Below are 25479 nucleotides of genomic sequence, written 5' to 3'. Positions count from 1 at the left end.
GCCTGCACAGGCGGTTTGGTACTCTCCATTACTGTCGTCGGTATAATATAAACATTATACAATAGCACTGGCTACGTTTCCAGAGCTCAGTTGCGGTATGAATATGAGGTGTTACTAATTTTTTGGGAGTAGTTTCTTTAAACAACTGATGTAGACTAATAATATACCGTCAAAACCTGATTTAACTACAAAAAAAACATAAGTCAATGCTATTGATTTGGAAAAAAAAAAATTGCTATGCAACATTGTTTTTGAAGAATTTTAAAAGATGGGCAGATCATGGGACTATCCCTAAACTCATCCTAGCAGGATAATCTTGAAATTTCCCAACCAGCTTGATTGTTCGTCTAGTTCAAAGTCTAAATTAAATTGTATAGAAGGTGTCACAAAATAATTTATTTGACTTGATAAATACAAAAGTAACATAGATGACTAATAAAAATATAAGTTGGTTTTTTCAAAAATAAAACATTGTATTTTTTATGTTTTAATATTGAGACAACAATATGTTGGATCACTCCTGATCAATCCAAATTAATCGTTAAATTTACAATCCAGGTCATGGACACAACCACAATGTGTTAACCCATGAGATAAAATGTCTTTTTCTTTTCTGTTTCTTTATTCTCTCTCTATTAGACCTTCATTGGTCTTAGATCGAATGAGATTTAGGACTAAATCAAAGAGTTATTGGAGAATAAAGAATTAAATTGAAAGAGAAGGTATTGGGCTCGGGTGGGATGCAATTTCGAACTCAATTGAAGAGTTATTATAAAATCAAGAACTAATATGAATGAAAGGGGAGAAAAGAGTGTCGTGCAACACACATGTTAGCGTGTGAAGGAGTTGTTGACTTGGAGTGGCGTATGCAACCCCCTCCAGTCTCTATTTGCAGTCTTCTTTGATGTCTTTGGAATCATTGGCCTTCCTTCTAATATGAAGTATATCGTCGTCTGAGCTTTGAAGCTGCTTCGAGTTTTAATTTTTTTTCTTTTTTTTTTTTCCTCCCCCTGGTTTTTCCCTCTTTTTTTTTATTTGTAAAGGGGTGCTTTTTTTTCTAAAATTTAATTTTAGTCCCTTCAATTTTAATTCTTTAAAAAGCAAAAAATTTAAACAATCTTTTACTTAAGTAAACATCAACTAAATTTCAGGATATTTATTTGTTTTCATGAGAAAAACACACACATCGTGCTTATTGAAACAAACTATTGAGGTCAAGGTCAAATAAAAGCAATGTTAAAGATCAAATCAAAGAAAAAAATGTCTAGAAAAAAATAAAGAAAAATAAAGAAAAAAATGCATTGTATAAATCCACATATACTTCCACGTGTAGAGTGGAAGAAACATCAGAATGCCTAGATCTTTTAGTTTTTATTTTAATAAACAATATTTAAAACTTGTAGTTGTTCTAAAATAATTGTTTTATGAAAACATTGTATTTGTGGTAGAGTTGTTGCTTCTTCATGAGAGAAAAGGCAATTCTAGTATCTAATCTTTGATTTTTGTTCTATTAGAATGTATAACTTTTTATTTTAATTATCTGAGTAATTAATTTATGGATTTTGTTTATTAAATGCACTTTAAAAACCGAGTCTACCGACACAGCACAATTGAATTTTGCTTAAAACTATTAAAAAATAAAGATTTTAATAATTTTTAATAATATCAGTACATTAAAATAATAAAAAAACATATAAAAAATAATTTTAAATAAAAAAATCTTTAAATATTTTAGAAATATTTTTCCAAACTCGTTCTCAAAAGCTCATGAATGACAAAGAAACTTGAATGAAAAAAAAAATCATAAATTAATCATTAAAATAGGTAAAATAAAAGGTCATCCAAACAGAATAAAAACCCATTTTTTGTCGTGTTAGTAGACACCCGCTAGCATTTAATAGCTTCATGTAACAGAAATCACTCAAATAAAAATAAATAAATAAAAACTCAGTCACCCACATAGGTAAAATAAAGGTTAGAAACTCGAACATAACAAAAATTAAAGGCTGAGTACTGGGATTTTATTTTATTTTATTTTCTCTGTGATATTGATGTAGTCTTCCAAGTTATTTCGCTGCAATATTTTTTTCAATTGAAATGTCTTCTTCCTTTAAGTTGGTTATTTCACTTTCAAGTTATTGTTTTTTTTTTGTCATTTTTAAAAGTATTTTTTGCTTGAAAAAATATTAAATTAATAATTTTTAAATGTTTTTTAATGATTTTAATATATATATATATATATATTAAAAATAAATAAATAAATTTTAAAAATTATTATTTTAATACATTTTTAATTTAAAAGCATTTGCGCCAACATTTAATTTAACGAGGAGAGGGTATCTAGATATCCATGGTGTTGTAAATAACTTGTATTGTTAATATGTAGATATTTCTTTCTACAAGCAATGACAACAAATTAGGCAATTAATATACAGAAATAAAATAAATAGTGGAATAATAATGTTTGAAAAATATTTGATAAAATAACTCAATTTAATATTATTGTATTTTAAAAATATAATATTTAAATAATATCACATTTCATAACTAAAATAAAATTTTAATTGATATTATAATTTATTACCGTGAAATTAATTTTATAGACACGGTAAAAATGATATAAGCTTGCGTGGAGAGGCTACTGGTAATTGCCGTCGGAAGGTTTGGTTGTGTGATGGTTTTTACAATGAGAGACCAGCAAGGGAGAGAGGTAGATGAAAGCTCCTTTTTTTTTTTTCTTAGCCACTTAACACATTTTTGAAAGGCAACACATTTAAATGCTGCATTTTTAAAACTTGATAAAATTAAATCGTGTTATTTCATTAATTTTTTTAAAAACAGTGTTATTTAGTCAAAATTTTATATTAACCTTGCTAAATTAAAAGATACAAAAAAGCAATGATCTGAATTTGTCTATAAAAAATATGCGAATGGATACATGATGCCAGTATTCAGCGTTAGGGGTAATTATTTTTTGTTCGGTTCAGTTTTTATCAAAAAAAATAATCAAACCGAATTTAAAAAAAAAAACGAAATCGAACTGAAACCGATTCAAACCGACCGGTTTCAGTTTGGCTCGATTTTTTTGGTTTGACTCGGTTTTACTCGGTTTTTTTCTAGTTTGGCTCGGTTTTTTCCGGGTTTTTTCCGGTTTGGGTTCGGTTTGGTTTTTTTGGTTTCAGGTTTATAAAACTGAAACCGAACTGGTTGGTTTTTTCAAAATTTTAATCGGTTTAATCGGTTTTTTTTCATGGTTTAATTTTTTAAATTATTTTTTTTCCGGTTTTTCTCAATTTAATTGATTTTTCAGTTTTTTTTTCACCCGTATCCGGCGTCATCAATGTGATTTGTGAGAAGCACAATTAGTTCATTTTTTCTTCAAGCGCTAAAATCCAAGACTAGTTTTTGTAGACGGAGTTAGAAAATCGTGGGTGTTCATACCTGCTCGTCCAACAGAAGACAGAAGTTCGTTCTTATTTCTTGTGTTGACTGCATCCCATAGCCATATGATGCGTCCTTGAATTGTCAAAGGAATCACATGATTCATGAAGTTAATTCTGCCTTATAATTGAATTCCGTTGAGTTTCTTTCCTTCTTTTTTTGTCTAAAAATTGGAATAGCTGCTAATATAGTGATCATCTAAAAAAGTGTGACGTCTTTAATAGTGACTTGACAAAGTATATGTACATTTCAGGGTAGTAATGGATTTATATTACTATGGATTATTATAATGAAATTACTAATTTACTATTGAGCGGAAAAAATAATAGTTTTAGTTGCGAGGGTGCTTGATCTTTTTAGCTGATTTATTGATCATTAAGTGATTGTTTGAGGTATTTAATTTATTTTTATTTTTTTGTACAATAAAAATATGTTTTTATCCTTGAAAATCAATAAAATTTAGAGTAGTTGACGAATAGTTTTTTTTTTTCATAAACTTTTAAGCATTAAAAATACTTCTTTATCCCGGGATCAAAAATATGTTGGGCAAGAGTGTTTTTTTTCCTGTTATTCATGTACAGTGAAAAATATGAATTTGACCATCTAAAAAATAAAGTTTGCATTCATGAGTATTCTTGAACTTTCAAACCGTTTTTAATTTTTGGGTGATTACAAGGTCATGGGGGCTTTTGGTGTTTTCACGTTGACCTTTTAATTTTTTTTAATAAAAAATTTGTTGGTGAGTGTTGGGCACACACTAGCGAATGGGTGGTGTCCGTACCATTTAAACTATGCGTTTGACGTCATTCAGTGGCCAAAACCGACCTTTCACTGTCTCTTTGGATGTGCCACTGTATCCTCTTCCACAAGTGTGGCGTGTGATAATATACTGTGGTCGGATTATCGTTAGTGATCTTTGTTTTTTGTTTTTCAATTTCAATCTTCACTCTTTTTATTTCTTATTTCATTCTTATTACTTTTATAGAAGTTTTTTTTTTCAATGTATTAATTCAATTACAATTTCTCATGTGTTTTTTTTTTCTTTTCATTTTGGTCATTATTCTTTTAATTTGTAATTTTTTTTGTTGGCCTTTTTGCTAAAGTTTTTTTTGCTTTTAATTTCATCTTTCAATCAAACTTTTTTTTTTAATCTGACCCTCATTCTTTTGATTTTTTTTTGTTAAAACTATTTTTCAATTCAATTTAACCCTCCAATTGAAAAATTTTATCTGCCATCTAATTGTTTTTTTTATTTTCACCCTTGTTTTTTAGATCATTTTATATGATTGATTTTTTTTCTAGTTTCATCTTTCGATATTTTATTTATTGGGGATTCAGCTTCGTACGATCTTATCATTATGCATTAGTTTTTTTTAATATTAGTTTTGTGATTATCTTCAATATCTTTTATATAGATTTATCTCAGTCTTATAACCTAAGTCATAGGTTTTGCATGTTTTTTTTAATATATGTTTTTTTGAATTGTTTTGTTCGTGTTTGATTTTTCAAGATATTATTTTTATTCATCTATAATTTTTTATATATACAAATGATTGTTGTTCGTGTTTGATTTTTCAAGATATCATTTTAATTTATCTATAATTTTTATATATATACAAATGAACTTGATTTTTCAAAATAAAAATATTTATTTTTTAAATAATATTTCTGATATATTTGGCCTTGCGTAATATTTTTTATTAATGCACAATATTTAAAATCCATTTTTTATTATTGCATCCCTTTATTTTTTTAATGAAAGCATGCTTTTATTGTAAGTATTTTTTAAAATAAAAACCTATCATGATTTCAAAAGAAAGTTTTTAAAAAATATTAAAATATTTTTCTATATGATTGAAGGAAAAGATTAATAAATGTGTTTAAATCATGTAACTATCGAAAACATTTTTTAAAAAAATCAATTTCATTGAATATTCCTGAGAGATTTTTTTTCTCTCATACTAGGTACATGATGATTAAAAAAGTAATTGTTATCATTCCCATTAAAACCTATAATATTATTTAAGAACCAAAGAAAACTTGAATAATAATTTTTAGAAAAATCTCTTGCAAAAAGAACCGTGGAAAAGGGCTATGAACTTAGGCCATGAAGATGGGGCTCACACGCTAGTCCTAATTGAAAGAAAGCCATTGTGCCAGACCCTTTTCTTCTTCTTGTTTTGTTTTTGCCTGAAGGCAAACAACATGTCGTTTTTACACAATAAGCTCTGGAATACGTTTATTTGCTAATATTATGGTCGGTCATAGTTTATTAAAGATTTTAAGTTCGCTTCACCGCATAAGATCCTCGAACTATATTGTTTGATTGCTTGGATTTTGACCATAAAAGAGGTGGTTGAAAATTTAAATTAGGGTTTTTTGGATTAAAAAACCATTTTCAGCCAATTTTCATATAAAAAAACCTAATAAACACTCTTTTAGCCTTAATGGACTAATTTTCAATTCAAAATTCCACTAGATTGGTTAAGAAACACAAAATTAAACAAGAAAAAATCTTTTTAGATATGCATAAGCATTATACCACAAACTAAAATTTGACTTTATTCTTCACTTTTATGATCTTAACCCTGAACTTATATCTCACTTCATCATAAGCATTTCAGCTAAAAAAAATACAACAAAGCTCTTTTCCATCATACATAAAGAAAGGGAGAGTAGTAAAACTTATCTTTAAAGGTTCAATAAAGAGATACTCGATGTGGAAATACTCTTTAAGCTTATTGCCATAAAAGCCTTAATTAATAAAGTCCTTAACTATTTCTTATGAAAAAGATTGTATAATTTTCCAGAATAAAATCTTCTCAACATCAAACACATAATAGAAAATTATATGATGATGAAAGAAGCCAGCATGATGAGATACAAAAACACCCTTGTTTCCATTCATAAGCAGAGTCTCTATAATATTATCGGTCTCCTAAAAGAGCATTGAAATATGGCATCAAGGGGAATATTTATGATCGTCTAACATTCATCAAGCTCATGAGTACATCTCTAGTCACCTCACTAATTGAGGTGCTAGCTGCTATTAAAGGGAAAAACATTTGTGCAATATCTACCTTTTATAAAAAGTGACTCGAACACGAGGAACCCTAACACATTCTGTCTTTTTCACCATGATCATGGGAATGAAACCGAGGAATGTCACGCTCGAAAAAATGAGATGTAAAGATTGGTCACCAAAGGTTATCTTCACTAATTTGTGAAAAAAGAAACAAAACCTGAGCGTGAAATTAAGTCCACACACTTGTGATTTATCTATGATCAAATAATAATCAAATTAGCTTCAAGAATTGTATTTTCATCTTTTGAGTTTTTTTTTTTCAAAAGAAAATAGTATTTCTAAATGTCTCCATTAAAATCTTCGTGGTGTGTCTCCATGAAAAATATTCATTGTGAGATCTTCGTATCTCTAAAAGTATTTCTATGAAAATCTTCATTTCATGTCTTCATATATCTAAACTGTCTTCATGAAAATCTTCATGGCGAGATCTTCATGTCTCTAAAAGGATCAAGGGTCCTTCTCTAACTCTCTATGACAATTTGTCTCTAAAATGATCAAAGATCCTTCTTCCAAAACATTAATTGAAGCCATTTACAAGCATAACATAAAAGGCACAAGCATACATCTCTCACGCAGACTTGGCCATAATAATATTTTTACGCAAACATATAAGTAACATCTATACAAACCAAACAAGTTTTCCCTCCCCATTTCTACTTATTAAGTCTTTTAAACACATTATTTAAAAGACTTTAGGGGGTGTGGGGGGTGGGAACTAATGTACCAAAAATATATTTTGATTGTACCATGATTATCTAAGCCAGGCCTAAACGACAAGCTGAGGTCGCCCTAAGCCTGGCCTAGGCGACTAGGCATTGACGTTTGAGTGACCATACTTACCAGTTGTCTGTAAAGCCCAAATGACTAGACTTAGTCGCCCAGGCTTGGCTCAATGACCAATATAATTTTTCTTTTCTTTCTTAACCTTTTTATCTCACATTTATTTTTCTTGATACTAAAATTTTTACATGCAACACACACAATTTTTCTATCACGCACACATGAGCTTTTTGCAGGATAAATAACATTTTTTTTTATCACCAATAACTACATTTCTATTACACCTAATGGCCCATATAAATACCAATGAAAAAAATATACCCCGGCACATGTGTGGCACACCAATTTCTCATCCAATCGTGTACCAGGCACAAAACTCATGGCTTAGAATCACACCAACCAGTGAGCCATCTTGGTTAGTCAATGACAAGATTCCCTCCTCCATTAAGAAATTACAAGCTTCGGTGTATAGACCAATATGGGTAAAAATTTTCTTGCATACCAAGTCCATAATTTTGCAATGCTGAAATATGTTTCCTTGCACCTTCTATATATTTTCTTATTGTCCATTATTTTATCCATACATACAAGTACTAACTTAAATATTAAAGTATCTCATGTCTCAACCGAGATCAGTTCTACAAAAATCACTCATCGGCTCAATTCGCCAGCCATAAAAATTAAATTTTGATGTGAATTTGTAAATAATATTTACAAGAAAAAAGGTCTACTCTATACAAAATGAGGCAAAAAAAAAGCTGAGTTTAACTTGACAAACCAATACAACATTTGTTTGGACTATTTTATTCTAATAACCTCCAAAACCTTAAATTACAATTCATAACTAAATTTACAGTGCATGTTTTTTTTAATAAAACTCCTTTTTTTTTAAGTTTATGAAGAAATTACTTTAAACATCTTATAATTTACTATGTTTTACACCTTGCCCTTATTATTTTATAAATTACAAAAAAAATCCTGAAATCTATATTTTCATAAAACTTTAAATGACACAAAAAAATCAACAAAATAATTTCAATTATTTACAAGTTTACCATTATTTTTCATAAAAATAATAATTCTTCTCATCAAAACAAACATATCTTCTCATCAAAACAACACCCATTCTTCTCATCATGAAAGTCTCCATATACAAAACACACACCGAAGAGACACATAAACCACAACCATAATCTGCCAAATTTTCCCTAAGTTTATTTATGCTTGCACCCGTTTATTTATTTATTTATTTATATATATTTTGGCTTGTCCTCTCTAGGACAGATCTCTCCAAATCTAAGAACTGGTTCTGTTTCCACACCCATGACTTGCTCTTTGTTAAATTATAATAGCCCTTCCCTCTCGTCCAAAAAGGACAGCAGTTAACAATAACAAAAGTTGCCTTGTGTTACCATGACAGCCATTTAATCTGCCACGTCAGGGATTTTACACGGTCTTAGATATGGCACAGCGCATACCACAAGGTGACATGGTGATGGCAGGGTTGCCGTTGCACAGCTAGATTTTGCTAATGTCTTGCTGCCACTTCCTTTTTTAATACACATGTGTGTACGTATGTCTATCCTTTACATGTAGATCCACTAGCATGTTACTTGTTGCTATTTTTTTAATTACACCTATTTTAAAATTTAATTTGGCTCCTTTTTTTTAATTTCATTTTTTATTTTTTAATAATTTCATTTTTAATTAATCAATTTATTTCTACAGTTGATTGATTTTACTTTAAACACAAGTTGTTGGGTTATAAAAAAATATCCATAAAATTATCTCAAATTATGATAAAACTCAAAATTAAGTTTTTATATTTTTTAAAAACTTATTTCTTAATTATAATCATAAAAACTATTACATTATTAACCACACACTTAATCTTTGCTTCCACGTGCCCTTCAATTACTTGGTACCACACCAAGAAAGTGACGAGCCTGTCCAAATATAAATTGTAAAAATAAAAAGAAGCAAAAGGGGAAAAAATGCTAATGACAAAGAACATTGTTAATAAATATTTCAATATTCATAAAAATATACTCTTAAATTTACAATGAAGCTTTATGAACTCATTTGCCTTTGAGAATTTAAATTCATGCACTTAGCTTGACACCTTTTTTTTACACATTAACAATTTATTACATCATATATTTTTTATTATTATTAATGTGGATATCCGGTAATTTATACGCATCTCGACTAATCCCACGGACCCTGAAATTAAGGATCATGTAAGCCTCCAGTGGCTATCATATTAGCAACTATAGGGCTCGAACATGAGACTACAAGGAATTTATTACAACATATTACAATTGCAAGTAATGAATCATGAAATAAGTCTAGCCAAAATGTTTTAAAACTATGTTTCTTTTTAAAAATAAAATTTTCTCGACAACAATTTTAGGATTAGGACATAGTTATGGCAAGAGAGTTTGTGGGGGTGATGGTGAATAGCCACGAACAAAGACTTTGTGATGATAATAAGTAGATATGGATATATTTTTTTTTCTATATTCTTAATTTTACTTATTAATTATCAAATAAAATTTAGATATTCATGTTCTTGAAAAATCATTATTCAAGCATTATCTATGAATTATCATAAAATAAAGGAGTAATAAGTATATTAGAGATATATATGTGCCTCAATATTAATATAATAATGTATAATATTAATATCAAGGCATGGATTTATTAATATTGTGGCACATTTATATTAATGTATATAACATTCATAATTTTATTATTATTTAATATATATATATATTTGATTTCGATTTTTAAATCGATATACATATTTTATTTACTACTTTATCAATAAAGTAACTATTAAAAAAAAATTCCACAAGTTAAAATCAGTTATATGATGTTCGGGTTATATTGCCATTTCTAGAAAGACTAGTAAATAAATGGGAATTTCCATAATAATAATAATAATAATAACTCGCAAGTGTCTTTTCTTTTCCCCCCCCTCGTACAACTCAAAAGTACAGTGAAATAATACAGCCATTTAATGTATGAGTGTATAACAGACCAACTCACAACCCTTCAAGCAGAGACACCCAATCACTGACCAAGGAATTAACGCATCAACATCACCATGTCAGAGATTAGACGACACGCCCCAATCACAGCCAAGCAACATGGTCCCTCCTTGTATTCTTGTGCTGTACTAAGATGTGTTGAAACGTCATTTATTACCTGACACTGACACCTTTATTGCATCTCACGCAATATTTATAGCGCGTGAGTACCATCATTCACCCTTTTTGACAACAATTGTTAAGCTCACTTGATTAAAGACACAGAGCTTTTATCCTCTACTTTTCACTAACTACGAGACTGATTACACGTCATTCAAGTACGAGAATGATTAAACCCATTTAATCCACCTTTCAAGTTTTCATTGGCTGTAGAGTTTGTGTTTGTGTGATAATTAGTTCAGGGAATCACATGGCACTGAACGTTTGGGTGTCTTAGATAAATGAAGGAGAGAGTGAATGAGTTTCAGCGACTCACTGAGCTTTAGAGAGAGAAAGCGAGCGAGTATTCTTAGAGAGAGAAAGCGAGCGAGCGCTCGAAGAGAGAGAGAGGAATTTTAATTAAAAGAGTTGTTCTGCTATATGCTTAGTTAGATACAGAGATAGATACAGAGAGAGATTTAAGAGAGAGAGAGAGAGAGAGAGAGAGAGAGAGGGGAGGGGTTTCAGAGAGAGAAAGTAGAAATGGAGGATATAGAGGAAGAAGTGGAGGAGGTGCTGGGATCGAGCTTGACGATGGAGAAAGTGGCGGCAGCAAAGCAGTTTATAGAGAATCACTATAGAGCTCAAATGAAGACTATTAAAGAGCGAAAAGAAAGGTCTCTCTCTTTACATTACTGCTACAAATTAATTGATTAGTTAATTAGATTCTGAATAAGCTTGGTGATTTAGTTGAGCAGCTGTGCTATGCCGTGCTTGATTGCTCTTATTATGAAGAAAAGTCTTGAATCTTACATTGTGCATCATTGGATGTAGTAGTTAAATTGATTTAGTGATTTGTTTTCTACTAATTGTATTTAATAAATTGGATGCCTAGGGATTTTATGTTAAGTTTTAATTAGATTAAATAGTGAATATACATTATTGGATTGTGTTATGGCTAAGCATGATTTATGTGTCTTCTTGATATCAGTTTGTTTTGTTTTGGAAATGAAAAAATGTAGGAAATGATTAAGGGAAGAAGATCTTTTCTTTTTTCTTTGGTTATTAAATATGCAGGGTGTTTTGTGAAGCTGATCTAGCGGCACTAAGATACCGATGCATCGCTATTATTCAACCCTAGTAGGTTGAAATGTACCTTTTATCAACCGAAATGGTGTAAGGTAGTCTAGTGCAGATTGTCAATGTATTTCTCCCTGGATGAATTGAGTTTCTTAGATCATCGAAAATTTTCTTCAGAGTTCACAATTTTGAAAACCCATGCTGATTGTCTAGAAGAGTCAACTCCAACATCTGAGTGGCTGCTGAAAATTGTAGTTTAGTAGTTGATGAAGAGCCTGTCCTGAAAAGAGCTGCATTTCTCTCTTGAAAAAAAAACAATTATCAGCAAAAATATACTTTAAGTACAGTAAACTAGGCCTCCTTTCGCAACGTTTGACATGAGACTCCTTTGCTGGATTGGTTTAAATAGGTTGTTTCAAGAAATTCCAGTAGAGTTTTTTCATACCCTACCCATTTAAAACTTGTTCATTTGTTGTTTTGTGATTGAGGCAGCTGCTGTTTTTTTTTTCCTTTTCTGGGTAATTTCTCATAATATGGATTATTTCTATCGATTCAGTGTGCATTTGATCATGACAATGAAGGGAAGTGTCTTCATTTTGTTTTTGACTACGATGTCTAAATACCTGATTTATTTAAAACCTTAGGATCTCTACCATCTGGATTTTGTTATAATAGTTCGAAATCTTTGGCATATGTATTCTGCAATTAACAGCGAACATTTTCTCCAGTTAAGTCAATTACTCTTGGCATTAAATTATATGGATCATATACAAGGCACTTATTTTGTAATTTTACTTATTACTTTCATCTAGGATCTATTGCTTGGTGTAAGAGCTAAAGTCTCCTGCTTGCATTTATAAAGGTGCAGGTTCAAATTCCGATAGCAACAATTTTGTTGAAGATTAGGATTTCTTTCCAAATTCTTCCTCTTGAGACCGTCATGTCCTATCTGATGGACTTGAGATTTGTATGACTATCTTGACTAGGCTTCTATAGATTCTCCATTGTGGATGAATAACACTAAATCTTTGGTTTCTTCTTGTTATTTTTTCCCTGCTACCTGGAGCTTTGTTCTGTTAATGGATATACCGCAAAAGATGAGTTTCCATCATCAAGTTGTGAATGGTTGTTTCTTGAAGATGACTTACTAGATGATACAAGATTTAACTTAAGACAGATTTTAGTTATCTACTCTTTAAAACCTTAATTCTGTAAATTGACATGTTCCCATCAGTTTATCCTGAACTGGCTCGAAACCTTAATTTGATGATGCTGTTTCTCAGTCATTGACATGCTTTGTTCAAAGATATAGTTCTGGACTTTACAGTCATGATTTGCTTTCATTGCAGACGATGGGTGTTAGAAAGAAAGCTAGCTTCTTCTGACGTTCCCAAGGAGGAGCAGATGAACCTGATTAAAGACTTAGAAAGAAAAGAAACAGAGTTCATGCGACTTAAAAGGCACAAGATATGTGTTGATGATTTTGAGCTTCTGACCATCATTGGAAGGGGAGCCTTTGGTGAGGTTAGAAATGTGCATGATACATGGGCAGTGCACTGAACAATTCATCATTCATTAAATTCTCATGTTAGGCATTATATTTTGTCACCTTTTGCAGCTTTGAATATATTTGTTTCTCATGTTTTCTCAAACTACAGGTTCGATTGTGTCGGGAGAAGAAATCTGGCAATATTTATGCCATGAAAAAGTTGAAGAAATCTGAAATGCTAAAGAGAGGACAGGTGAAATGAGAACTACTATCACTGATCTATTCTGTGTACCCAAGCCTATTCTGAGGAATGACTTGTTTCATGAGTCCCACTATTTGCACAATATACTGCCTAGTCATCACTTTTTATTGCAGCAAGGGTTGCACAGTCCCTTTTTATCTGTCTTGCCCGTGTGCATGTTTAAGTGGAGATGACTGGTCTTTTTTATTTTTTACTCTGGTTACAATGGCTTGTTTTGGCACCTTTCTTTTTGTGTTTTTCCAGAGAAATTCTGTGGTGTTATCTCATATTACTTTGTACATTGCTTCTTTAATATTCTGAAAAAATATGTTTTTGCAACATAGGTGGAACATGTTAGAGCTGAACGGAACTTGCTGGCAGAAGTTGCAAGCCACTGCATTGTCAAACTGTATTACTCATTTCAGGATGCTGAGTATCTATATCTGATTATGGAATATCTGCCTGGTGGTGATATGATGACTCTGCTGATAAGGGAGGATACCTTAACTGAAAATGTGGCTAAGTTTTACATTGCTCAAAGTATCCTTGCCATCGAGTCGATTCACAAACATAATTACATTCACAGGTTAAATATTATTCCAGCTACATCCTTAAACTAATGCTTTTGACTGGGTTTATGTGGAGATTTTTATCACTATCAGCTTTCATTTAAGTATTTTTCTCTTTCTTATTAAATTACTTTCGCTTTTCTTCCAGAGATATTAAACCTGATAACCTTCTTCTGGACAAAAATGGCCACATGAAGCTATCAGATTTTGGCCTGTGTAAGCCTCTTGATTGTGCAACTTTATCCGTGATCCATGAAAATAAAACAATTGATGATGAAAATATGACTGAACCAATGGATATCGATGGAGGTATTGCCGATGCGGACAATAAAAGTAGTTGGAGAAGCCCCCATGAACAGCTTCAGCATTGGCAGATGAACAGAAGGAAGTTGGTAAGGAACATACTTCTATTAATATATTTCTCGAGGTGCTGAAAAAATCATTCCACAAGCATAAATATGGGTATGCCTAAAATTTTTTGTGAAAGTATGAGTGAAGTTTTGGAGCATAATTTTTAGATGATGCAACATTTCATCCTTGTTTTTGTGAAGAGACATCTAAAGCCATTGAGAAATGTTAGAGAATTTTATCCAGATTATTCTGTCAGATATTCAAATTTGGATGCAGCAATTGTTATTTGCTTTGATCTCTAATAACTCTTCATTTCCCATTCTTGAGTGCTTTGAAGTTGTTGTGAACTTGAAAAATTTCAGAATGCATTTCACCCATTGAAGGGTCCCCCCCCCCCCCCTAAAAGAAATTAAAGTCACTCTGCTTCCAGGCTCTAAAAAAGTGTTAGTGGTATTGATTGTGGATTAAGAGCGCCACATGGCATCTAATGGTGCACGGACACACAAGTGCATGCAAAGTAGTAACTTAATTGATACCACTACTTTTAGAAACTCTATAACTTAGAAAGGAACATAAATGCACAATATATTTTCCATCAGCAAGCCTTATTATAAGTTGTGCACTTTCTTACATCCCCATAACTGTTGAGATTTTACAATGCTTTTTTTCCCCAACCATTATGGCTAAAATCGATGTGTCCTCTCCAAAAGGCATTTTCAACTGTGGGAACGCCAGATTACATTGCTCCTGAAGTTTTACTCAAGAAAGGCTATGGCATGGAGTGTGACTGGTTAGTTGACTTTATTAGTTCATTTATGTTTAAAATTCTCTTACAGTTACAAGTTGTAATTTGTTGTTGATTTTAGTTTCTATTCCTTTTTCATGGCTCATAGTCTTCTCACTTCCTATATGTTTAATAACAAGGAATGTCATAGACCTTTCTTGATGCTTACCATGAATTTAGAAAATCTTTTTTACTGTTCTTAGAAATGCATTTGGTATCAAGTTGTCTAAATGGCAGTCATTTGCTCTTTATCTCATCTCCTTTTAGGTGGTCACTAGGAGCAATACTGTATGAAATGCTTGTTGGCTACCCTCCTTTTTACTCAGATGATCCAATAACTACCTGCAGAAAGGTAACTTGTTATATGCTTCTGTTTAGTGTTTCTTTCTCAGCTTCAATTGATCTTTGTCAGCTTTCTTTTTTCTCTACTCCTTGTAAATTTCCATCCAAACATTCATTCCAGTAAGTTCAAATTTCATCTTACAGGGCATAGCTCTTAAGCCATATATGCACTAAGCTAGAATTTTCTTTATTTTGTGTTTTAAGCACGTGTCCAAGCCACTTCTTGTTTAGCTATTCTTTAGCATTTTTGGGAGAAATATTATACTGTAATTACATCATGGTGATTGTGCCATACCAAACTGTTTTCACTTCATAGATCGTTATAAAACTGCTCCTTTGCTTTCTCTTGCGGTTTCAATCCATGCATCTTTCTTTGGGTTTCTTCCCTCCTTTCACCCCTTATTCTCTTGGTGTTGTATGGATTCACTACTCTAACTGATGGTTGGTTCATTAATTGCTTTCAGATTGTTCATTGGAGAAATCACCTTAAATTTCCAGAAGATGCAAGGTTGTCACTTGAAGCAAAGGATCTCATTTGTAGGCTCTTGTGTGATGTTGAGCATAGACTAGGTACTGGGGGAGCAAATCAAATTAAAGTAAGAAATTTGAATTATCTTAAATATTTTCCTTCATTTAAACTGTACGTTCTTCCCTTACAGCTATTATAATTTCCCTGTATCAGGCTCATCCTTGGTTCAATGATGTTGCATGGGAAAAACTCTATGAGATGGAGGCAGCATTTAAACCAGAAGTCAATGGAGAACTAGACACTCGGAACTTTATGAAGTTTGATGAAGTATGAAACAGTTAGCCAATTTTTAATATTTCTTGACCAAACTCTTAATATACCAAATCATCATTGTTATGTTTTCTCTCTTCAAATCATCAAATTTTCATTAGACCCACTTCTACTCATTTAGTTCCAAACAAGAATGACTGCATATTTTAATAAATCAACAATAGTTCTGATTCATAAATATGTAGATTTATGTGTTATTATGTCATGCTGCTTTGCACAGTGATATTTGTAAACAATTTCAGGGTGCAGTGCAGTAATGCATGTAATCAAAACTTTATCCATTGATGAGATATTTATGATGAAAACTGTGGACATTTTTTAAATTCTGGGTTCCTCCTATTGATTCTTAGCGTTTCCTTGTATGAAATTTTGGTTACATTATAAAAAATGTTAGACAACAAATAATTTATGCAATCTGTATTTCTTTGGCATATCTGCAAATAAACATACTTTGAAAAGTTAACAATGTAGAGGAAGAGCATGCAGGTGAGGCCTTGTTGTTTCTTACTAAGCAAAATCTTTATAAAATAATGGAAATGAAGGTCCACTTAAGCATGACCAGAAAAGAAAAAAAAGGTCCACTAAAGTTCAATGTTGTTAGGCTTTCCTGCTGCTGCTTAGTCATAAGAGATTTCCTGATTTCCTTGTTATAATTTTGTTTATGATTATGCCTTCCATATATTTTTTTATTTATGTACTAAGATTTTTCAATTTTTATCAGTCAGATCCTCCAGCAGCAGCAAGAACTAGCTCAGGCTCACGGAAGGTTTGTTTTTCATGCTGGCTAGCCCATCTAATGCATTAACCTGCACTACAGTTGGTATTATCATATCATCACCATTGAGCTGTGATAACTCCACTTGTAAACTTTACGAGTGGATATCTGCATCTGCAAAGTAGATTGTTTGCTGTCCCAGCATGAAGATAAAGGGAACATTGTGCCATAAGCCCAAGATCATTTAGTTGTTTGTGGACTTGACTTGAATGGCACCATGCATGCAATTATTTCCACTGATTCTTCTAAATATAGTAAAATGGAAATATTAAAGCGATTCTTGCTGTAGAATTTTCATCCCTCAATCTTTTCTTTCTGCAAATGTGCCTGGTGCCGTCTAACTTTTATTATAGGATACTTGTATGCAAAAAAAAAAAAAAGAGATACAAATATTGCTTTCCCAATTCTGTCACATGAGATACTTAAACGTTCAATTGTTTTCACCATAGAATGATTGATCAAGGAAAAGAAGATTTTTTTTCTTTTCTTTTGGTTGTGTGTTGGATACCCCACTCTCTTTCTTTCTTTGTTCTTTGTTTGTACAGAATATGCTGGAGATATAAAAAATATCTACTGCCATTGAACATGGTTTTCCTATGGATTATATTGTTTCTGAAATTTCTACCTTGTTTCCCATGTGTCTTCTAACTAATGTTACCTGCCCTTCCCAATATAAGACTGCAATGCATCATCTACTTACTGTGAATTCAAAATCTATCCATTTCCATGCAGATGCTTTTGACTCCCAAAGATCTAAGTTTCGTTGGCTATACATACAAGAATTTTGATGCTGTTAAAGGACGGCATCATTTCGGTGTGTGATTTGACTCTGACTTGTCCATGCTATCTTATTCCTCTCTTCCATCGGTGAAAAATTTTATGCTTTGCTAGTTGAATGCAAGTACTTCTCTTTTGACAGGCATATGCAACAGTAACTTGTACACACATCCATGCACACCCACTTATCTGGGATCATTGAGGATAGGAGTATCCTTTTTATCATGTTGCCAGTGTCTCTGAACCATGATTAAATTTTATCTGAATAGCATGTAGATGATGGAATGCCAGCCTACCATCTTTATTTTGGGCTGGTGGATGGCCTTGTATCTGTACAAAATTTGTGTCAATTTTGATTTGAATTGGTCTGTCCCTGGCCTACAGTCCCTATGCTTTCTTGCAATGGATGGGAATGCATCTTAAAATTTTAGTTTGGAATGGAAAGAAATAGTCAATCCAACAATCTTGTTATGTATGTGGGAGGTATGATAGGAAGATTGGGTAGTGATGGGTCAAACAGTTCTGGATTCCATATTATTTGTGTGGTGAAAATAGAGAAGGCATAGTTGTGTGCTGTCTACAGTATCTTTGCTTTAAAGCAAAGGCACTACCTTCATATTCAGCAGCGAGGTTTTGTCATATCTGGTAATACTTGACTGGATATCACCCAATATCCGGTCAAGTACCAGCAGATGTGGTAAATTGTTCACCAGATATGTTTCTATCTGGTATAGTTTGTGGGATGTTTGAAAATGCATTTAAAATCTGTTTAGCACAATTCTCGAAAGACATTTTAAGTTAGAGGCCTTGGCAACTGAAGCAAGGTATTGTGGAATTCACCCATTGAATTAGTATATAACCCCAAGTGTCCTTCCCAGGACCTGTTGACTAAAAGATATTCAGTGAGAGGTTGACTTTGTAAGCAAACAATACAAATTTTAGTGTTTTAGGACCACCTTTGAATCCATCTCTCAGCTTTAGGCACTAGCTCTTTTTATGGAGAAATCCTTGTAAGACTGTCCACTCATTGCAGATTGGTAGTTGAATGGCAGGCTCATATATCATGCATATTTGATAAAAGTCTCAGAAAATTGGTCTTCAAATGATCGTGTCCTTTTATTCTGTGCTAAATATTTCATCCTTTTCAACCAGAGGTTTTACCATTGATGCAAGTCCTAAAATGGAAAAAAAACTAAAACATGACAACCAATCTAGCAGTGATCAGAAGTGAAGTTTTCTAGGTAACGACTTGACTTTATGGGTAAATTCTGGTGAAAACGCATGAAGTGGACACCAACAGGATGCAACAAAAATGAATATTTGCTAGGAAACTAGGATGTCAAATCCAAATAAGAAACAGACTCAAATTTTCCAGGTTTGAAAACATAGTACTGCTAATATTAAAGCAGTGGAATCATAAATGAGCCCATGAAAAAGAAAACGGTGAAATTGGTTTGTATGATCTTTAAAGGCTTTAGAGTTGTGTTTTGATTTCATTTAATTCACCGTCCAAGCTCTTTGGTGTTAATTTTTCAGTGCTAATGCTTGTGTACTCTCTTGAATGGGAAGAAACTAATCTTGCTTTAAACTATTTCGATGCTTGCAGATCCCAGAGGTAGTATGTCACCACAACGGCCATCCATCAATTCTATATTCAGTATTAGATCTTACTTTTTGCCTACTTTTTAGTAGTGGTTGTCCATATGACTATTGGATTTTTAGTACTCTAAAATGCATTAAACTTGATCATTAATTTCTGTAGGTGATTCTGGGGCAGATTATACTACCAAACAGCCAGCCGAAGGAACAGAGGTGGAAATGCTTGCATCATCAGGTGATCTAATGTTACCATAATAAGAAAACATGGAAAACCTGCAATGTGGATGTCAAGCATGCCTACTTCAAGTTAGTTTTTCCCCCAAAATCTAGATCTCCCATGGGTCGGCTGCCACACAACTTCCAGAATCACTGCTTAAGTGTACAGCAGTAATTAAGAAACTTATAAAGCCCGCTGGTGGGTTAACTGGCAGGACAAGTGATTATTGCCAAAAAGGCTCTGTAATAGATTTAGAGCAGAAACTGATGCCTTGGCTGCCCAGGTAGGCTGCTGTAACACTTGCCTTCTCTAGTGGCAGTTTCTGGTCAAATTTTAATTGAAAACAGACTACCAAGAAACTCAATAGCCGGTTTAATGAACCGCCCCTTATTATCATGTTTGTGTTATGTGTAAGCTTTTATGCAAAAAAATGAAATATTAGCAGTGGAGAAACTGATTGAGAAGCAGCACTGAGTGGCTGAAAGATGCTGTCTTTTAGGCTTTTATTAACTACTGAGGTGTTGAATAATGGCGGCTGTTCTGCATTATTATTCCAGCTTGTGTGATATAGTTTTTGAAGGTTCTAGATTAGCAATTTGAACCATCTTCTGTTTTGCCTTTCCTTTTTATGGTTTAAAGTTTAAACTCTCTTTGAAATCAACACCCTTTTAATTATAAATACAGAAACTACAAGTAACTATTGTTCTTTTCTGCAATTTCATTTCAATGGTGAGCTATAAAGTGGCCATCCCTTCCCGCAAATCGACATTTCATTGTTCTTGAAAGAATGTTCGTTTCATCCGTCAGCATGAACTTGCCTCCCAAGTCATGGAGGCACAAGCTAGTTCTGTTTCTCGGTGATTTCCCTCGTCTACCTAAAGCACAGAATATCTTCACCGTATTCAAATTCCCTCATCAGAAACATGTTTCGCACTCCTCGCTACAAAAGTCCTGTCATTGTAGAGCGTAACATCCACACACGCAAAACAATAGAAATAGAAAGTGTAAAACTGACACGTGGAAAACCACTCAAATAGACACTACTGCTCTGCTGGGTCAATCTCCATGGACTTGGTGTTCTGTTTACTCCTTCGGCCCTCTTTGTTGAATCAAACTCAATTGTCCACTTCGTTATGTTCAAAAAAAAGAAAAAAAAGAGTCATCATATGACCCTTAACTAAAGAAATCAAGAAAATCGAGCTTGATTTCACACACGGCTACCAAATTTTATGTGAAAAATGGGTTTTGTACAGCGAGGTTCCCTTAACCCCACCAAGAAAAAAAGAAGATTATAGGACTAAAAGTAGGTCAAATTTGATACATATTGCTTTACATGATTAACTTAGATTAATCAATTTAGGTAAAGATTAGGCACCAAATCAAAGATTATGTCGCACTCAAGATGGAGTTGTACATCTATCATAACACTCAAAAGGTTTAAAAAATTGATCTGACCTTGCTGGTCTACCAAATCCAGGTTAATTAATATCTAAGCTAGTCTAAATCAACTCCGTTAAAATTTACTATGAGTGCAGGTCAGCGATTGCATGTGAAATTAACCTAATAGATAGTTACTAGTTGTTGTTCCACGCTATATTTTTGTCAATTTAATTTTTTTTAATATAAATATTAATATTTTTAAATATATAAGAAAAATTTGAAACTTGAATCATTGACATAACAATGTTTAATAAATCCGATTAATTTAATAATATAATTAAATAAAAGGCATCAATGGTAGATAAAGGAAGCAAAAACATGATAAATATTAATTATAAAAAATGAGTTGTTAATATTATACTCGGAAAGAAAAGAAAAAAAGTTCGTTGAAGACTCATCGTCGCTCTGCCATGAAATCCGCCCCACCACAAGAAAAAAAACTCATCGAGACGGTTCTAATATCATTACAAAAGGCTAGATGACAACACTAAAAAAGATCGCACAAGCTGTCACATGAAAAACAAACCAAATAAAATATCATGAAGTTTGTATTTCATGCTTATATATAATCCATTAATTTAATTTAATTCAAAAACAAATTATGAAAAAAAGCTAAATTTAATAAAGAACGACAAATAAAAAAATCTAAGATAACCCAAGTTATTTTTTAAATTAATGAGAAATCCTATAGATAGCAAATAAAAAAATAATTGAGCCCGATATCCGATTAAATATATGCTGAAAAATAAAACTGAAAAAAAATATGAGCTTAACAAAAGGGAAAAAACCAAGAAAACTCTGGCAAATCTCCTTAAACTAGGTTAATTTTCCAAACTCACAACTCATGAAATCATAGACTCAAACTCAATCAAGAAACTCAATTTTCAACCAATTTAATATTGAATGATGAAATCATTAAAAAAATATCAATTAAAAAAATCCCAGGGTAAAAGCATGGTAATCAAAATAATTATAATTAAATCTAATAGGAAAAAAAACTAAAAGATAATGAAATTGTAAAAAAAAAACAACTAATTTTAAAAGTTATTCAAATAAAATAATAGCAATAAGAAAATGATGACCAGATTTGATAGATGAAAGATTTGATGAATGAAGATGGAATTGAAAAGCAAAATTATAAATTTATAAATTATTTCAAATAAAATAAAAACTAATAAAAAAACAAAACCAAATATGAAAGAAAAACAAATTGAAGGGCAAAGGGTTATGCGCAAAAATTAAGAAAAGAAAAAAGAAAAAAAAAAGATCACCAACACTAAATTGAAAATAAGTGGCTATGTTGTCTAATGAGACAATTGGAAGGCGGTGTTTGGCCTCTAAGAAACGCTGCATGCACCGCCTAAAGAGTATTGATGTCTCCCACCCGCGCTAGCTCGTACTTTGCACACACCAATTATTTCTTTGTTTTAATTTATATTTTATATTTATTAAAATATCAAATTTTCCCTCGTCAACTTGATTATAGCTAAAAACAATGAAAATATAAAAATACCCTTAGAAACCAGTTAAAGAATTCTTGCTTATAAGGATAATTTAATTATCTTATTATGCTTTTAAAAAGTAGAAACAAAAAAAAACTGGGACAATGATTAGATATTCCTTGTTTTTTAGAGCAATTTAGTTATTTTACTATGAAAAAAACTAGTTATCCCAATCAATTTAATAATAATTAATCAATCATGTGAAAAGTTTAATAAAAAACCCAGGATAATGGTTAAATATTCTTTATTTTTTAGAGTAATCTAGCTATTTTATTATATGAAAAAATAATTGTTCCTAATTAATTTAATAATAATTAATGAACCAAAAAGTTTATATTAACCTCAATAGACGGTAGAGGATTTTATTTGGAAATAGCAAATTCATCATTGCATTGTTTCAATGCACATCCTTCTTGATGATGCAAATTATTACTTTTAATTTAATTGTAATTTTAATTTGTTGTATTCACGTCCTTCTTCTCCTTCTTTTCATTTTTGGGAATTACAGGTGTCGGATGTCAGTATTTATTCTCTTCCTTTTTCTTCCCAAGATTGTTGAATGATAGAATCTTTCCTGATATTATTTAGAAGACGTAGCTATTGGAGTGATTATTTTTTATTTAATTCGGTTTTTATTAAAAAAAAATAATTAAATTGAATTTTTTTAAAATAAAATCAAAACCGGTTCAAACCGACCGGTTTTGGTTCAGTTTTTTAGGACAAAAACCGGTTCAAATCGGTTTGGCTTGGTTTTTCCGGTTTAGCTCAGTTTGTTTCTTGTTTGGCTCGGTTTTTTTTCCAGTTTTTTTCGGTTTGGGTTCGGTTTTTTTGGTTTCGGACTTATAAAACCGAAACTGAACCGGTTAGTTTTTTTAAAATTTTAATCGGTTTAATAGATTTTTTTTCACGGTTCGGTTTTTTCGATTTTTTTTTCTCAATTTAATTAGTTTTTTAATTTTTTTTTCTCACCCCTATGTAGCTCTGTGCTTTTTTTAACATTTATTATTATTATTATTATTATTATATCCTTATGCATTCGATGAACTGATGGAATGCAATAGATTTAGACATACAAAACTAAATTTTTAATTAGAAAAGGTAAGATAGAAATGTGGATATGGAATAAGTTTCTCCTAGCATCTTATAGGTGCATGAAACTATAATATATAAATGAAGTTCTTGTTTAATTCTATATACCAAGCATTACTCGATAAAGTTTCCTCCTCTAATTAAAAAAAAAATCGAATATTTTAAAATTAGAAATTAAATTTAAAAAATTGGGTAAAGTATACACCCTTTGTTCCTATAATTTTAATTTAGTTCTTTGATTATCAAAATTCGGCCCTTTTTTTAATCATTTGCTAGATTTCAATGCATAATTTTCCCATGTCTCGACACAAAAATTAATGATACGTGATATTAAATATAACAAAACTGAACCCTTGATGAAACTTATGGTAAAAGAAAATAAGGGATCAAAAAGTTTATACAAAAATCTATTAAAAATTAAGATTGGAGGAGTTAGACATGGCATTAACACGTCAAAATACGCAACGCAAAAGGTTTTTTTTAAATTATTATTATTATTTATTAACGTGGGTATCTGAACCAACTTTCGTGTATTTCGAATAATTCTACGGACCTTGAAGTTAATGATTATATAAGTTTCCAGTAAACTGAGATTTATGAACTTAAATAAATAATGTTTAAGAAGTTAAAACCTAACTAGTTGAGTTATATCAAGATTAATAATAATAATAATTATTATTATTATTAATTTGTTTGCGGCGGTGGAATAATACATTCACAAGAGAAGTCATATTTGAAGGTTGTTTGTTGTCAAATTATTAGCGGTCACGGGAGATGAATATGTCCTGTCCCGACAGAAATAAGAATATTGGAAAAAGAAGTTTTTTTAAAAAAACAAATTAGCATTTTTTAAAAAATATTAAAAAATAACATAATTTTTTTAAAAAAAATGATGAAATAACACAATTCTTTTTGCTATTTAGAAATGCATAAATTTCAAAAAACAACTATAATATGGTTAATAATAATAATAATAATATCAAAAATACATTGAAACTTTAATTACAACACTTCTTATACTATCAAAAAAATCTTTAAAAGATGAATTAACGACATCTAGAAATGTTATCAGTAATAACTTGAGTGTGCCAAACCTATCGTCTCAATATGACGGGTACGTAGTTCACTCAAATTATTGTCGATGATCTTTCATAATGTATAATTAGATTTTTTTTATTGATATTTTTTTATTAAATTGGTGATATAATAATCAGAATTTTTTTTGAGATCTTTTGCTTTTTATTTTTTTCAACTCTTGCATTCCATTTCAAATTTTTTTTTATTGTTGTGTTACTGGAAGTCACAGATTTAAAAGTCATGATTTTCAAGTTCCACATATATAATATATTATTCTACCAATATTTTTTTAAAAAAACCATGCTAATAAACAAAAATAACCGGAAAAGAAAGCTTCCTGTAAATCTAAGCATCTCTAGGCTCACGAGTTGCTACAATACTGTATTATTTTATGTGAAAAAATCATCACGTAAGCTGACAAAACTCACTAATGTCTTCATTTACCTTGTGTTTTCAATTCCTGATAGAAGATGCCTCGAAAAGTAGTCTTTTGATTATTTATTTTATTTATTTATCTGGAATTTTGAGAATTGATTTAGAATATAAACGTCTTGAAATTGCCATGTATCATGAATGAGCTCGAGCAGTTCATTTGGAGCATGGATGTGAAATGCTTTTTAAAAATATATTTTATAATTTATATTTAATTTTAGTATCAACGTATTAATACGAAAAACTTGAAAAAAAAACACCATGTTGATATTTTTCCGAGAAAAACGGCCGATTATCACTTGCACTTCACGTAAAAAGCAAGCCACAATCATCTTAAAATACAGCATGGCAATTTCCTCTTTTCCGCAAAAAGATAAAAAGCATTAATCATGAACTCAACTTTAAACTTGATTCTGCAG

At 31.3% G+C, this 25479-nt stretch overlaps 1 protein-coding gene across 2 annotated transcripts; it reads left to right on the top strand.

Moving 5' to 3' along the window:
• Positions 1 to 10680: 10680 nt before the first annotated feature.
• LOC7462241 (uncharacterized) lies at positions 10681 to 19987 on the top strand. Of its 2 annotated transcripts, XM_024603798.2 has the most exons (13): positions 10681 to 11174; positions 12927 to 13101; positions 13236 to 13319; positions 13652 to 13893; positions 14025 to 14268; positions 14938 to 15017; positions 15279 to 15363; positions 15818 to 15949; positions 16036 to 16149; positions 16874 to 16918; positions 17660 to 17741; positions 19311 to 19361; positions 19467 to 19987. In XM_024603798.2, exons 1-13 carry the CDS (start codon positions 11041 to 11043, stop codon positions 19556 to 19558), a joined length of 1560 nt encoding a protein of 519 aa, XP_024459566.1. In that variant the 5' UTR covers positions 10681 to 11040; the 3' UTR covers positions 19559 to 19987. The 2 variants fall into 2 exon arrangements, with proteins under 2 accessions (XP_024459566.1, XP_002309485.2); XM_002309449.4 differs by lacking the exons at positions 19311 to 19361; positions 19467 to 19987 and adding an exon at positions 17847 to 18092 and having other exon boundaries at positions 10755 to 11174.
• Positions 19988 to 25479: the final 5492 nt, after the last annotated feature.

The sequence above is a fragment of the Populus trichocarpa genome, chromosome 6 (assembly GCF_000002775.5).
Source record: "Populus trichocarpa isolate Nisqually-1 chromosome 6, P.trichocarpa_v4.1, whole genome shotgun sequence".
Classification (NCBI taxonomy): Eukaryota; Viridiplantae; Streptophyta; class Magnoliopsida; order Malpighiales; family Salicaceae; genus Populus; species Populus trichocarpa.
The sequence above is the reverse complement of the archived record's forward strand: the minus strand, read 5'-3'. Positions and strand labels throughout refer to the sequence as shown.

Excerpts from the sequence above, each read along its gene's own strand:
- LOC7462241 (XM_024603798.2), top strand. The coding sequence starts at position 11,041 with ATGGAGGATATAGAGGAAGAAGTGGAGGAGGTGCTGGGATCGAGCTTG. Across the intron at positions 15,364-15,817 it reads CAATAACTACCTGCAGAAAG|ATTGTTCATTGGAGAAATCA; the intron begins GTAACTTGTTAT and ends AATTGCTTTCAG. Across the intron at positions 16,150-16,873 it reads ACTTTATGAAGTTTGATGAA|TCAGATCCTCCAGCAGCAGC; the intron begins GTATGAAACAGT and ends AATTTTTATCAG.